The following is a 15013-nucleotide window of genomic DNA, read 5'->3' as shown; positions in this document are numbered from 1 at the left end:
TTCACTAAATTTAAGTTTGTAACAGACATACAGAAAAAAGCCTGTTACCTCCACACATTTGTTAGAGGCCATGGTCTCTAGCTCTAGTAATTGTGCATTTGCGACAAAATTTTATTATTAAATTCTGCTATTTGAGTCCAAATACTAAATATTGAGACCATCTGAAAAAAATGTTTCAGTGTCTCCCATCTATATTTCTAAGTCTACACTAGTAAGCAGTGGGACACAATCATTGCAGATCCACAGAATGAAACATTTAGTGCTGAGGAACCAACGTCCACATTTTACACGTTTTAGGTGTTTTACTTGAGACTGGCTCTCATTTGGCCCTGGAATGAATGCCTATGAACAATCAAAGTGCACCTAATCATTTAATCTCACTGAAAAGAATATAAAGTCTGGCACTAGGCTGAAATTCAAGCTACAACCTGGCAAAAAGGCAGGCCTGTGAGAATTCGTTAAAAGCATGCTACTGCTAAAAGTCAGTGACAGTGACAGCACATAAAATGCTACTGCAGGCTGACCCACTTATGTCACTTGAGGCAGTCATAATTCAAAGGAAAAACTACACTGTTTAATTAGGCTCAAGCTGCACTTGAGCAACAGAAAACGACACTCTCACAGTGTCGTTAGTGTACAGCTAAACTTGTACAGTGTAAGTTTTACTTTGCATATGTATCTAAAGTATGACTTATTACTAATGATTAATACCACCACCTTTCACATTCTGGTACTGTTTAATTTCTGTAGATACAGACTTGCCCTTACAAGATCTGAAAACTTGCTTCACAAATACTCTAACAGAAGCCCTTTCTTTTAATATCCATTTATAAACATATTTCAACCAGCTTGTCAGCTCACATCATAGGTGGGAAACACCACACAAAATTTAAACAGTAAAGAATTACCTCTACAGAATAAGTTATTTGATAAGGAAGAAGATTGCGGAGAAGAACAGAAGGCCATAAGTGAACAACATATGGAAAATCCCATTGATCTTCTGCACATAATGAAGATGTCAACGTGTCTTTTACAGGAACGATATTGATGATAAGTGAGTGGTTAGTTGACCTCACAGACTGGCATTTCCTTTGTAATAAACTGTCAACATTTTTCATAATTTCATCAAATGTAATTCCTTCACACATATCATATTCTCCATCCACTCCATTTTCATTGGCTAGCGGTTGCAAACTCAGTATGGATCTGTAAATGGAAACATTTTTTAAACACTCAGTATGAGATTGAATTTTTCAATTATGAAAAAGTACTATGCAACACTAACATTCTAGTAGTATTTGGATTTTGGAAGATTTCTTCTACTGGAAGACAGTAATTCATTACCTGCCTTTATCTTGCTTAAAGGAGAAAGCAAAAAGTGGTCTGGACCAGTTGGGGTTTTTTGTTCCATACCTCTGCCTACTTCCCTTGCAAAGAAGGGGCTGTTGGAGATTCTTATAAAAAGGCTACTGAATTCCCTTGTAAGTGCTACTATATTCCTGTTCCAAGCAAAAGGTCTGGATAAACAACTCACTCATGACATATCTCCAGAAAGTGCCCTTCTTTGCAATCACATAAAGCATCAAGTTTATGGATTATTTACACACATGGCTTTTGTAAGGCAACTGCTTTAATCCAATCAGCTGCTCCTTGATTGAAGACTTTTGTTAGTAAATGTCTCCTGACTGACTAGTGGAACTCACTCGTACATCTGCAATTAATAAGAATGCCACTAAACCTTATTAAATAAAATACAGATAGTTCAAAGTATTAATGAACTTACATTATCTACAGTAAAGTGTAACTTATTTAACAAAAAAGATATACAGCTGTCATCTTAAAAAAACGGGCAGAGTGTTTGGGGGAAAACAGAATGAAAACATCTCTGTAATCAAAAAAGAATCAAAACAAACTTATCTGCCTAAAAGTTGGTGACAGTTCAGCTAAATTGTACGTACAAACTCATTGCATTTTTAAGTGGGTGCTAGCTTGGAGGTGCTAATAGCATAGCTATGCTGGAAACCAAGTCTTTCTAAGGTTGACAAATGTTTTTCTGCATCTGTGATAGCTTTTAAGTGTATTAGTTTCAATTTTTTACCTCAGAAATTGGGCTCAGATTCTTAAAGTAACTTAGCTAATATAAGTTGTTTGGTAAAATGGATTTCAGAAGACTTCCAATTCAAGAATTAAGTAGTATTCTGTTTAACTCAGACTAAATTATCTGAGAAGATCCTACCCAACAATGTCAGTACAGTATTAATTACAGTACTAGTTAGCAAAGGGAAACAATTTTTTTTTAGCATAATTGTACAGATACAATCATCAATGATGTACAAACATATTCCATGATAAAAGAACAATGCAATAAAGTACCTGTAAGAGGACAATGGTATGTTGAATTCATTTTCTGGTGAAGCAGTACCTAAACATCTTCCTTCCTCAAAAATATTTAACGGGATTGAAAAATGATTCCTTATCTATGTGAAATAAAAATCCAGCAACATAGATTAGGAAAAACTGGAAAGATAAAGTGTTTTGAGCCTAATAGAGAACAGAATGAGAACTCTCTCATTATTCATCTTACGCATTTACCATTCAAGGTCAGGTATTTCAAAAGAACTGTCTCTAATACCAGCAAATCCCCTTAAATTATTTGCTTGTGCAGTTTAATGCTATATTTTATTTATGAAGTTAATACATTAGCTGTAAAATTCTTTTCAAGGAGAAACATAAAACCCTGTAAAACCAAAGACAAGTAAATGTGAACTATACAATAACTTTCCAAAGAACTTTCTCCTAAAAATATAACAGATACAAGGGGGTGTGGGTCAAAATCCATATGACAGAAAACACAAGGGAAGGCAAATATTTATTTAAGGTTAAACGATCATCACCCATTATAATTTGAGGAGTATATAGTTCTCTTGTTCTTTGCAAACATTATTTTTTTTATTTCAGGGTTAATTTAATGGCATTATTAGCTCTGGGAAAAAAAAATAAAATTTAATTTAGGGAAGAATAGAACAGTAAATCTGGTTATTAACCAAACCATAAACAACTCTGGGCAAAAGCAGCAAGTGAAATGTAACAGGGACACTATCACTATAGAATACTAATATCTGGACCATGCTTGTACTTGTAAACTATATAATGTCTACCAAAAATACTATTCAATCAAAAAAGATATATGTTCAAAGGGCTCACTCTTCAGCTGACTTGGTACTAAATTTGAAACCCATGTATCAGTGGTACAGGATGAAGAAAAATAAATTATCCAACAGAAGGACAACCTTGCAGAACCAAGGTAAGGTTAGATGTTTGATCACCTCACACAAAGCAAGTAGTTCAACAAGACTGAAATTAGACCTAGTATTAGAAAACACTACTGATGAATTATCATGATCTAAAATCTGGTCCATTTCTACCCCCACCCTCTGTCTTCGTCACTTTGAAAAAGCTTTTTATTCTTGAAAATCTCTTCTAAACTACCTTACAATACACAACAGCAAAGTTATATTAATTGTTCAGGTAACTGTTTAAAATATGTTTTTTAAAAGTTTTATTTTAAGACTACAGAATCATTTTCATTCATTAAAAAATTAAAATAATAATGAAATTATAATGTAGGGAAATATAACAACCTGAATAGGAGAACGTATAGTTATCATCTTGCTTCCTTCAACAGTATCAATTTGGCAGACAATAGACCTTTCAACATCTGATTCCTCATGTCTTACTCTGTAAATACATCGACCCACTTTTGTCAATGGAATCTTTTCCACAGTGGAATGATTATGTGGACCTAGAATTTACAAGATGAGAAATAAAAGACTCAAAAGGAGCATAAAGAAAGACAAATGTGCATTAAACAGAATTTTCTGTATCATTCAATCTATTAAAAAAATTTAAAGCAGATGAAAAAAAGTACAATCACCACTTTTAATATGCCAGTCTTGCAGTGTTACTAAAAAAACAGCAAAGATTTTTTTTTTTCCCACCACAGGAAAAGAGTCAATGACTGCATCACTCAAATATTTAAGTGGGTTTTGCCACTGCAAATAAAATTAGTCCCTAAAGAGAAATGTTTCCAAGAGATAATGGCTTATTAACAAGGTACAGCTCATATATACATTGCGAAAGCAATTCAACTAATAAATTACATGGTCAAGAGTTCTTTGAAAAAATCAGTTTTGAAAAACTGACAATTATTACAATAAATCAACTTAAATTGTTAACACATATACCATTAAAAATAGCTTTTAGCTTTAATTGTGTTTTATTTTAAATTATTTAAAACAATCTTTTCTTAAAAACACCCCTCTTAAGATGAACACACATATATACAGGCCTCAGAATTCTAAAAAAAAAATATATTTTGGGCAGCTTAATTCCACATTAATGTGTAAATAAAAACAAAAATATTTGATTGCAATAAAATTATGAAATAAAGATTAGTTACCTAAATAATTTATCATAGTAGAAAATTTACACTACAAAAATTAACAAGCATGATACATGTAACTTTTAGCTGCAAAGTCTAAAGCAGGATTTCAAATGCTGCCACGCATCTAGAGTCCAAAGAAACACTCCTTTCAAGTTATGTAGTCCCCCGATACTTACTGACCTGTACAAGATGCAGTATTATGCATTTTGCAGTATTTACAAAACAGAAGATGTATGAACTTTGGAACTTACAGATCTGAATGTAAAACCTCTTGCTACTCAGAGTTGTCATTGCTGTGAACTGGTCGCTCTCATTTTTAGTTCTGACAAATTCCATATTTAAATACTCTCCATCTCTTAAATGAAATATTTTTGCTCCAAATTCAACATTAAGGACACTAAAGGCATCACTAGGCGAGACAGTGATGGGAAGTCCTAAAGAATTTATTATTACAAATGGTGCTCGATCTTTTTTGAAGATGTCTGAAGTCTGACTAGCTGCTTCAGCAAATGCCTAAAAAGCAAAGTATAGACACAAAACACAAATATACTGAATAAGACTTCATAAAGACAAACTGTGCAAACATTCATTTAACAATTCTGACACTGCACAGTTAAGTAATCATTCTTACCGTGCCCAAGTTACTCAACATTTGTAGCCCACATTTGGATAGTGTAATGTTCAGCTGGTCTTTTGAGGAAATATTTATTACTGTTTTATATTCTGGAACTTTGTAGTTTTCTTCTTCTGCATCTGATTCAACCAATGCTTTTTTAGCCTTCTTCTTCATCTGAAAGGAGATTTTTAAAGAATTCTTATCTGACCACTCCTTTTGTAGAAGTTTCACCTCAAGACTCTCTCTGCCTTTCCCACCTCTACGTCCTGCCACAGTATTCCTTTTTTTTGTTCATGTTTTTCTTCTCAAATAAAAACAAAAAGAGGGTGAGAATAAAGAAGCCAAGAGGCAAAATATATATTTCAGAAGTCAATGAAATTACAATAACAGTAGCTAAATTTATGAATAGTCATAAATGAAGAACATACACTTATATATTAACTACTAACATATCTACTAAATGCTATGTGAAAATATTCATCTTAACATATCTAATAACACTGTGTAAAAACTATTATACATAATTGATTTCCTATTCTTAAAACAGTAACCCCGAATTTAGTCTCCATACATTTCCAATCCAAATACTTATTTTGTATGTTTTCATTTGTTTGAAAGAAAAAAAATTAAAAATCACATGGAATACATTTTCCTGGCCTTCAGCATTTCTGGAAATTACATATTTCAAATCTGGGCAAGAAGATACAAGGTTTGACTCACTATCTTCTACCTTTCTCCTCCATTAGGTCTCATATCTTTCTGGAAAATTCTTAGGAATATTTTTAATAGCAATTTCTTAATTGCAGTATCTCAGTCCATAATCTTTACCCTTCTGAGGCCATTACTGTAGAAAGTTGTTTGATAATGACAGTCCTAGGAAAAGTGCGGTTTTCCATTCCAAGCAACCTCTCAGGCTAAAAATACTTGAAAAGTTTTGAAAAAAATCAGAAAACAATGCAATAAAACAGTTAAGACACAACAAGAGAAAGGAAAAAAAAAGACATAACAGGAGAAAAGGAAAAAAAAAAAAAGTATCTCCCTTGCTTAGATAAATGCTTATCTACTTTGAGACAGAAACTAAATGATTTCCTTATGAAAGACAGAACTGAAGTGGTAAGAACACTGTTCCCACAGTGCACTTTCTGGTAGTCAATAACAGGCAGCAGTTTTTCCAATATATTTCTGCTACAGATACTACTGTGGAATGAGACAAGTGGTCTTCTATTGTTCCAAAGTCACTGAATGCATCATTAGCATATGACCTTACTTTACAGAAACTGATATAAAGCCATTATGATTATCTAGTGCAACTGGAATAAAATCTTTGTGCCACCTGAAAGACAATATTATTTAAAAGATCTGTGAGTCTGGATCTTCACTTGTGTAAGAGCTGGTTTCATTCACTACTTGTGAAAAATGTCTCAGCAACCAACAAGAAGGAACAAAATTGTAAGATTAGTCTTAGCAATGAAAGGTGCAGAGCATTTTTTTCTAAGGTATTGAAATGGAAGATTTGAGTTCAGCTTTGGAAAATATACCTTGATTTCAAGAATCCATGGTTTGAACAAATCAGTCTTCTCAACTTCTAGTGGTTCAAGCAAAGGTTCCCACACCCCAAACATCTCGTTAAAATAGTGTACCTATCGAAATGCAGAAGTCAATTAGGAAATTACATACAATTGTTAAGTCAATGAAAGCTCTGCAGATTTTAAAAGACTTAAAAGATTTATAATCAGATTGTACTTTCAGCTCCCACCATAAGATGAAGCAAATGCGTTAGAGAAATAAATGAGGCAGCTGAGTCTTTACTGCAAAGACTCACTTCCAAATAAGTGGTACAAGGTGTCACTTAAAATATAATTTTGGCCTAAACAGTAGGCACTGGAAGTCTGAAGCACTATAAATAAGGAAGAATCTACCTACAAGAACCACTGAATTTCATGTCACTAATTTCCAAATATGAGCCAGTTTGGATGTTTTATGTAAAATACTGGTACCACATAGTATTTTATAGAAATGATACATGAATATATTCCACTGTAATCTTAAATTAAGATTGTTAAAGAGTTTTAGCCAGTTGCTACTCCAAAATTTAATATTGATGCAATAGGCCTTTAGGAACTCGTATAGAGTGTAAATGTGAGATTTTATCACACCAATTACTGCCATTAACACATTACATCTAATGCATTAGATTTTCATTTTAACTACCTTAACACCTCATTTCCATCCTGCTCCCACAACATGTATCTGCAGGAGTTTAGTCAACAAATACATGGATTCTTTTTGTTTTATTGTCTAAATAATATAACAGGTCTAACACCTCAAGAAAACTTTTTTCTTATGTAAGATTCCTCACCTCTAACTCAAGACAAGAACGTAGGTTGATGAGAGTACTCCAGTTTTTGACCTCTCCAAGAAATGAGGACTTGGCTAAAAGCATTGGTACAGTTCGGTGCCCAACCCCAGCTTCAAGTGTTAGAAAAACAGATTCTATATTCATTTTCAATGACTCTCCTGTGGGAACCAGTTCAGCAGTTGGATTTGTATCTTCATTTTCATTTGACTCTTCAAGAAACCACATTTTTAGATTTTTTATATCTTTCTTATTCCACAAGTCTGGAGGAATTTGACTAATCTCTTCTTCTGTTGTTTCTGCAGTCTGATAAAAGGCTGAAGTAATAGTAATTACTGTGTTTATGATTATTGGTGAAACCTACAAATAAGAAGTTGGAATAATTGGAAATGAGAAGCTAGTACAGGAAACAGTCAGCTACTTTCAGACACAAAATTATAATAAATATGTTACACTAACAAAACACTTCTGTTCTCTACAGGACTCTTACATTCAAACACTCATTCCTTTCCACAAGCTACAGTTCAACCCATCTAGATTTTCAACCCTGCCTTTCTTCCAGATGGGAGCTTTCGAAACTACATCACCAAACACTCCATCTGAACACTTCAAAATTTATCTCTGCACATCAGACCACTTTATAAAACAAGATTCAAGAACCAAAGCATTGTGACACAATTGTTAATATTCAGTTTTGTTTGCTTTCACATGCTAAACAGGTAGGTGACCTGATGAAGAGAACCATATACACTTCAGTCATTCTTGATTTTATTTTTTTTAAGAAACACATCCTACAAGTAACTTCAAAGCCTTCTGAACAGGAAACAGTAGAGAACTAAAAACACAATAAAAGTCTACCTACTTTTATTGTTAGAGATTTAATCGTTAGATCAGCTGTCTGCGGATTAGTACCTGACTGTTTCATTTCAAAGAAGAAGTCACAAGGCTGTAATACCTACACAAAAGAGTAAAAACACGTTAAATAGAGAAAAAAAATCTTTTAAAAATCATATACTTTTAAATACCACACACCAAAAGTACCAAAAGCAAAAGTTACCATTATTTGGTTCTTCAAAATTAAGAGTAATCTGAACACTAATAACGTGTTGAAACGTAAAGAAAAAAGTATCAGAAGCATCACCTCAGCCATTCTCAATCATTAAAGATTCAGATATCAGCTACAGTAAAATGCATTACACTTCAGTAACTCCATTCTTTAGGTAAAATCTGCAGATGTCTTCAAATACACCACATCATCATGCCTGTGACTTTTGAGGAGAACCAGACTTTTCAGTTAAGGGCAACACAGCAACAACAGTTACAGTTCTCCTGAATAAATATATCACTTGTTTGTTTGAATCACAATCACTCAGTTCCTGCTCTATTATAATCAGTCCTTGCATACTCCCACTTGCCAAGGTTTACCAAAACCAAATCTAAGGTACACTATGAACAAAATCATAGTCCTACGTGATTAATAAAGCACTCAGGTGTAGTTAGACTCTACTGATTCTGTATTGACAGGAAAATTTGCTCTCCAGTCCCCACCTAAGTCTTCCAAAAACAGTAATTTCAAACTATACTAATTTTGCAATCTTTCCTGACATCTCTGTCCATATCTGAATCAGATGCTGAGGGGTTACAGAAACACCCTGAATCAGTTTTACCACACTTCTGCGAAGTGAGTTTGATCTAACAGAATTTTTTGTCCATATTATTATTTTATCCTCTGCTGCTCAAATTATTTTTTCTTCTGTGTTACAGCCAGGAATGAAAAATAATATATTGTTTAAACCAAGCTACACATGAGAAATGTACAGAAAGAACCTCATCACTTGTGCTGCTCTAAATTCCGAGACTAGTTTCCTGAGTATCCAGGGAAACCTATTCATCAGGAGGATGAATTCATCCATCACTAGTGTCCCCAAAGTTTAGGCAAGATAAAATCTTCATATCAACATCAGCCTTCAGAAATCTTGTAATCTTCATATAACCTCATATCATACATTTTCTTTCTTGACTAAAGGCAGCCATGGAATGTCATCTGAATCTCTATTTCTCTGATTATTTTCCCAGACTGAAATAATATTGCTTACAAAAAACCTGGAGTTAAGAGATTTCCTTACATACATGTTTTCAAAAGGGGCAGTTATGCTGCTACCTGCAGAGAACATAATCTTTTTTGACCTCTACTACTCTCCTGAGAACTTTATGAATCTTTCAAAGAAGGTACAGTTTTAAGCATCAAAACTAAGGTCCTCTGAAGTTTTTTCCCCTCTTTATAGCACAAGCATCCTGTCAGATACAGGTCTTTTTCTCCATTTCTACAGTCTGACATAAGAGATTCTGGCAGAAGGTATTCCTGTAAGAGGGAAAGCTTGGTGTGAAGCCTTCTAACTGCTTTCTACAAAGCTAACCACATTTGTGCCACATTCACCAGCTACAGAAATGGAAGTCAAGCATTATGTTGTGGCTAGCAGTGCAAGTGCATCACTTTCTCAATGTTAACAGATTGATGCAATCAAAGACTGTGTCTACCCAAAGAGTGACCTGAGCTGCTATGAAAGTATCTAATAAGGAGATGAAGTGGAAGTCCCAGTCCTTTGTGCTTATAACTTTGGTCTTTCCTTTGTAGCTCCATGAAGTAGGCAGGCATTAATGCAAAGCTGAAAAGACTCATTCTTCAAAATTCATCTGTAGTCTGAAGACACAGATAACAGTTGGATATACCGTCAAACTGATTTTTTCCTGACACAACAATATCATGACAGAGTTAACTGAGGTACAGCCTGCTGTAGAGGCAAAAAAGCTATAAGACGCTCCAGGAGACAATGCATTCCCACGTGGCCAGTAACTAACAAGTCTGATTCTGTTGCCAAAACATAAACACATGGTTTTAATATAATGGATCTGTGGATCTCAACACAATGGAATTTATGAACAGCATACCTTAAGTAATCTATCTCGTAATACATACTTCCCGTTCCATCTGCGACGCTTTATTACTCATTTAGCTATTTAATGCAAAGTTTCAGACAGAAAGTATTCCAAATTTGCATTTGAAATAGTGTACACTCATAAAATTCTATTTATTTGGCTTACATGGGATATAAGAGATTATTAACATTTCACTCCTCTGGGCTCTTAATTTTAGCACGTCATACAAAGCAAACCTCAAAGCCCCAGATCTAGATGACGCTTTTGGCTTATCAGACAAAACAGAATAAAATCAAAGTAAGTTAGCCACAAAATTTTACTTATATGTCTGTAATAATATATTCTAATGACAAAAGCTTCAGAAATAACTTGCATTCTAGTAGTGTAAGTTAAACAGCCCCTTTTAAATACAAACTGGATGTTTGCAAACTCACCGTAGTAATGTCCCCTTTCCTTTTTTCTGGAAGAAATGGGCATGCTTTCATTTGTATCTCTTTAACAGCAGCTGTCATGCTATACCTTTCAGGGCTATTTTTAATGAAGACCTCACATTGTGTTGTAACCACCAGTGCAGGAGCATCACTTCTTGTTAAATCGGCCACAAACACAATCTCTGGATTTTTAACAACAATGTTCATTTCCATGGTAGACACAGGCTGCACAGGTGCTTCAAAAATATAAATGAAATCAGATGAATTGTTCAAAGATTAAATTGACATTATTTAAATCCTCTTATAACTTAGAGAGAAGTTTTAAAGATTTCGTGATAAGATCTAGCATAAGTACTGTCAGAAAACCTGTAGATTCCTGCAACTGACTTATTTCTAGGCTCTTTAGTGGAGATACAAGACCATTAAAGCTCTAATTTCTTTCAGATACAACAAGAGATTCCACAAAGCTTCTCTGTCAAAACGAAAAGTATAACAGTATCACCACTGTTATTACCACTGACAAGTGAGTAGCAAGTCTATCAGCTTCACTAAATATCTGCATCAGCCAGCTACAATAGGATCTTATGAAAATGCTGGACATATTTTCTGCTCTGTGGAGCAGCAAAACACACATTTTTCCATAGGACAATAAAGCAACATTTACTAGTGCTTGATGTAACCGTTTCCAGTACCAATATACTTTTATATAAAACTTCCTAATTTGTTTTGATTTTGATCATCTACTAAATCACAGCAGGCCTTGCTGAGGTGGACAAAACTACGGTATTTAGGGTACAGGAAAACAAAAACAAGGGACTTGCTTTGCAGACCTGATGTGAACTACCTGAGGCCTGGAAGCATAAATACCCCATTTCCTGCTCCGATGCTCTAACAGACTAATTCCTGATGTCAGGTATAGGGTCCTGCACAAGAAAGACCAAATTGGGCACTCAAGCAAAAAACCTGCTTCCCAATGTAGGGAGAAATGCTCATCAGTGGACAAGTGAAATGACAACATTTCTAGGTAGCAATATCTGGCAGGCTGAATTCATATTTAAGCGTAATATAATATGCTCCAACATTCTCAGGAAGGATGGAACTTATCATGGTGGTAATCATCATTATAAACTTTGTTGAGACTGCAAAGATAGCCAAACAAACCTAGAGAATGGCAGCTGTAATTGTCCTTTCCCATTTTATTTTATTTTAGACATACATTTTTAGGTATTTCCTTTGTCTGGTAAGACAAAGCTTCATTTGGAAATAAAGACCAAGGGACATGAACCAATTTCCATCATGCACAGAAAGAAACATCAATGGTTAAAAGAAGCTGTTCTACACACACAAACACAGGAAATAGCATAAAAGGAGTACTATAATTTAAAAAATAGTTACTATAATACCAAAGTTAAATGGATATTTAAATACAATTTTTTAAACATTTCCAGTATATACCTTGCTCCTTTAAAGGTAATGACTGTTTGAGATTTCTCTGTGCAGCAGCACTTTCTGCATTAGCCTTCAGGAATATATCTGCAACAGTAAGTAGAAACTCCATGCTTGCACAAAGGTATATCTCTTGAACAATCACATCAAGAACAGTGCCATCTCTCCCCTGCTTATAGCTTATATCCATCATAACTTTCTTTTCAAATCCATGTTTCATTTCCACCATCCTGAAAGACCATTAAGGCAGCATTTAATGAGACAATAAAGAAACAGCCACAAATACTGGAAAACACTGAAGATTCACACTCCAGCTGCAAGACATTAACAAGAGTGAATTTAAAAAGTAACACCAAAAATTGCAAATCATGACCGATAAAAACATTAACACAAATTCTATAAAGCTTCAAAATTAACTGGACTTCCATACATTGGCAACTAAAGGTGTTAATAATTTTAGCAAGTCAAACCATCACAATTCCTTGTTTACATGTGAATATCAAAAGTATTATACTTTACTGGTTCGTTACTCTTCATGAAAAAAAACTTAAGTCTCACTTAGCCAGTGGTTTATTAAAGCTGAAAGTGAAAATTGTTTGTATATGCGTTTATTAATTTCATATTTAAAGTTTATTTTATTTCATAGTTAAAGTTTGCTTCTAGCATTTATATTGGTCTCTCATAAACAACATGTGGAACAAAAGGCAAGTTAAACACGTAAGTCTACAGTAACATGTACTTTAAGAACCACCTACACCAAAACAATTGCAGCTTTAACAGAACACTAAAATGGAAACATTTGGAACTATGTCAAACTCCAATAAACAGTAATTTATGTCAAAACACAGACCTTGGTGTAGCCTTCTGGATTGACTGTCTTTTATCATCTAATGTACAGTTTGCCAGCTTGACTGATGCATTCATTGAACCATCTGATAACATTTTGACAGCAGCTGACATCAAAACCAGCTTAAACTCTGCAAGCTTCAAAAGGTCATCTCTCTGATCCAAATTTGTAACCTGTTTAAATCAAATTAAAATATGTTTGTAGATTTGCTTGCAGGTAATGGAAATAATACACGGGTGTGACATACAGCTTTATTCTAACTGGCAAGATTTCTAATAGTAATACATTAAATAAACCCACTGGTAATTCAGAAGACCACAAAAATCAGTAACATAAAGAGAAAACTAAAAAAAAAAGCAAAGCTCTACCCTTCTACCAGCTTGCTAAAGCAAGCTTACATTCATGAGAGGGAGACAATGTTGAAAAGAAAGTAGAATTGTCACGTGCAATTTTGGTTTGTTTGCTGCTTAAAAATATGTAATACAAGCAAGGATGCCAAATAAGAAATTAAGTTTTGTTTCTTATGACTACTTAGTGTTTAGCCAGATACTGGAAGATTGTTCAAAATCTAAAATAACAGACTAAGTTTACAATAAAATATTACCAAACTTTTAGTCAGAAATTTGGTGACAAGTTTTGTAAATTTAAACCAAGAAGAATAAAAATGCATTCATACTGTAATACAAATTTAAAATATCTCTCCACAATTTTATTCATATATGTGTGTGTGTCCACACATGTGTGTGTATAACTAAAGAACACGGTGCATCCCTCTGCATTTTTTTCTTCGCAAACTGTATTTTAAACTAACATATGTTTTCAGCAAATTCTGAGTCAGCTCACAGAAGATGCCACATATTATGCACTACCACTGGTTATTCTGTTTCCTGTAATATCTACCATATGATTTAGTTAAAATAACTGTTTATCATTTCCATCATGTTTGTTACTATTCTCTGCTCATAAATTAAACTATTCCTGCTCAGAATTTCCAGGACTGTAGACAACATTAAAGCTGTTTCTTTCTCTTTGTAACCAAAATTATACTTACCTGTTTTGAATTTGGACTATACAATACTAAAGTCAGAGAGTCGAATCTGAAGTCCAGTTTTAGTGTTGTTTTTATTTTCATAGGTGAATGCAATTCCACCACAGCTGAAGTCACAACAGTTACACCTTTCAGAAATTAGAAAAACACTTAATGTTAAAGAAAATTATCTGACTGCAAATAAGGGAAAACAAGAACCAAATCAAAACCAACACCCTCACTAACAACTATAAAGACAACAACTTCCCTTTTCCTCCACACTTAGGATATGTTTATCATCTTCTCTGCAACTACGTTTGGCAAAATCGCTCAATGTTTGAGAAACTAAAATACTCCACTTACATATTCTACATGGAATTTTTACCATCCTTAAGACACAAAATACAACTTCCCTTAATGTTATACGGTACTGTGTGCAAGAATGTTACAAAGTAAGGCATTCGACACTGTCTCCCACAGCATCCTCCTAGACAAACTGGCTGCCCGGGGCTTGGATGGGTGGACTCTTAAATGTGTTAAAAACTGGTTGGATGGCCGAGCCCAGAGAGTGGTGGTGAATGGGGCAAAGTCCAACTGGTGGCCGGTCACTAGCGGTGTTCCCCAGGGCTCAGTTCTGGGGCCGGTGCTGTTCAATATCTTTATAGATGATCTAGACATAGGGATTGAGTGCACCCTCAGCAAATTTGCAGATGACACCAAGCTGGGTGGGAGTGTCGATCTGCTGGAGGGTAGGAAGGCCCTACAGAGGGATTTGGACAGGTTAGATAGATGGGCCGAGACCAACGGCATGAGGTTCAACAAGAACAAGTGCCGGGTCTTACACTTTGGCCACAACAACCCCATGCAGTGCTACAGGCTGGGGAAAGAGTGGTTAGAAAGCGGCCCGGT

General features: G+C 34.6%; 1 protein-coding gene across 2 annotated transcripts in view; it reads right to left on the bottom strand.

Annotated features, from left to right (window-relative positions):
- Positions 1-15013, bottom strand: part of VPS13A (vacuolar protein sorting 13 homolog A) — a 133158-nt gene that overhangs the window by 41771 nt on the left and 76374 nt on the right. For both annotated transcript variants that reach the window (XM_068423411.1, XM_068423413.1), the window contains 12 exons: positions 14129-14253; positions 13081-13250; positions 12240-12460; positions 10788-11020; positions 8279-8371; positions 7420-7776; positions 6599-6700; positions 5076-5234; positions 4696-4957; positions 3642-3802; positions 2374-2477; positions 909-1206 (listed from right to left, as the gene is read on the bottom strand). In XM_068423411.1, coding sequence (XP_068279512.1) covers positions 909-1206; positions 2374-2477; positions 3642-3802; positions 4696-4957; positions 5076-5234; positions 6599-6700; positions 7420-7776; positions 8279-8371; positions 10788-11020; positions 12240-12460; positions 13081-13250; positions 14129-14253 — 2285 coding nt within the window. The remainder of the gene's footprint in view (positions 1-908; positions 1207-2373; positions 2478-3641; positions 3803-4695; positions 4958-5075; positions 5235-6598; positions 6701-7419; positions 7777-8278; positions 8372-10787; positions 11021-12239; positions 12461-13080; positions 13251-14128; positions 14254-15013) is intronic.

The sequence above is a fragment of the Nyctibius grandis genome, chromosome Z (assembly GCF_013368605.1).
Source record: "Nyctibius grandis isolate bNycGra1 chromosome Z, bNycGra1.pri, whole genome shotgun sequence".
In the NCBI taxonomy this organism is placed as follows: Eukaryota; Metazoa; Chordata; class Aves; order Nyctibiiformes; family Nyctibiidae; genus Nyctibius; species Nyctibius grandis.
The sequence above is the reverse complement of the archived record's forward strand: the minus strand, read 5'-3'. Positions and strand labels throughout refer to the sequence as shown.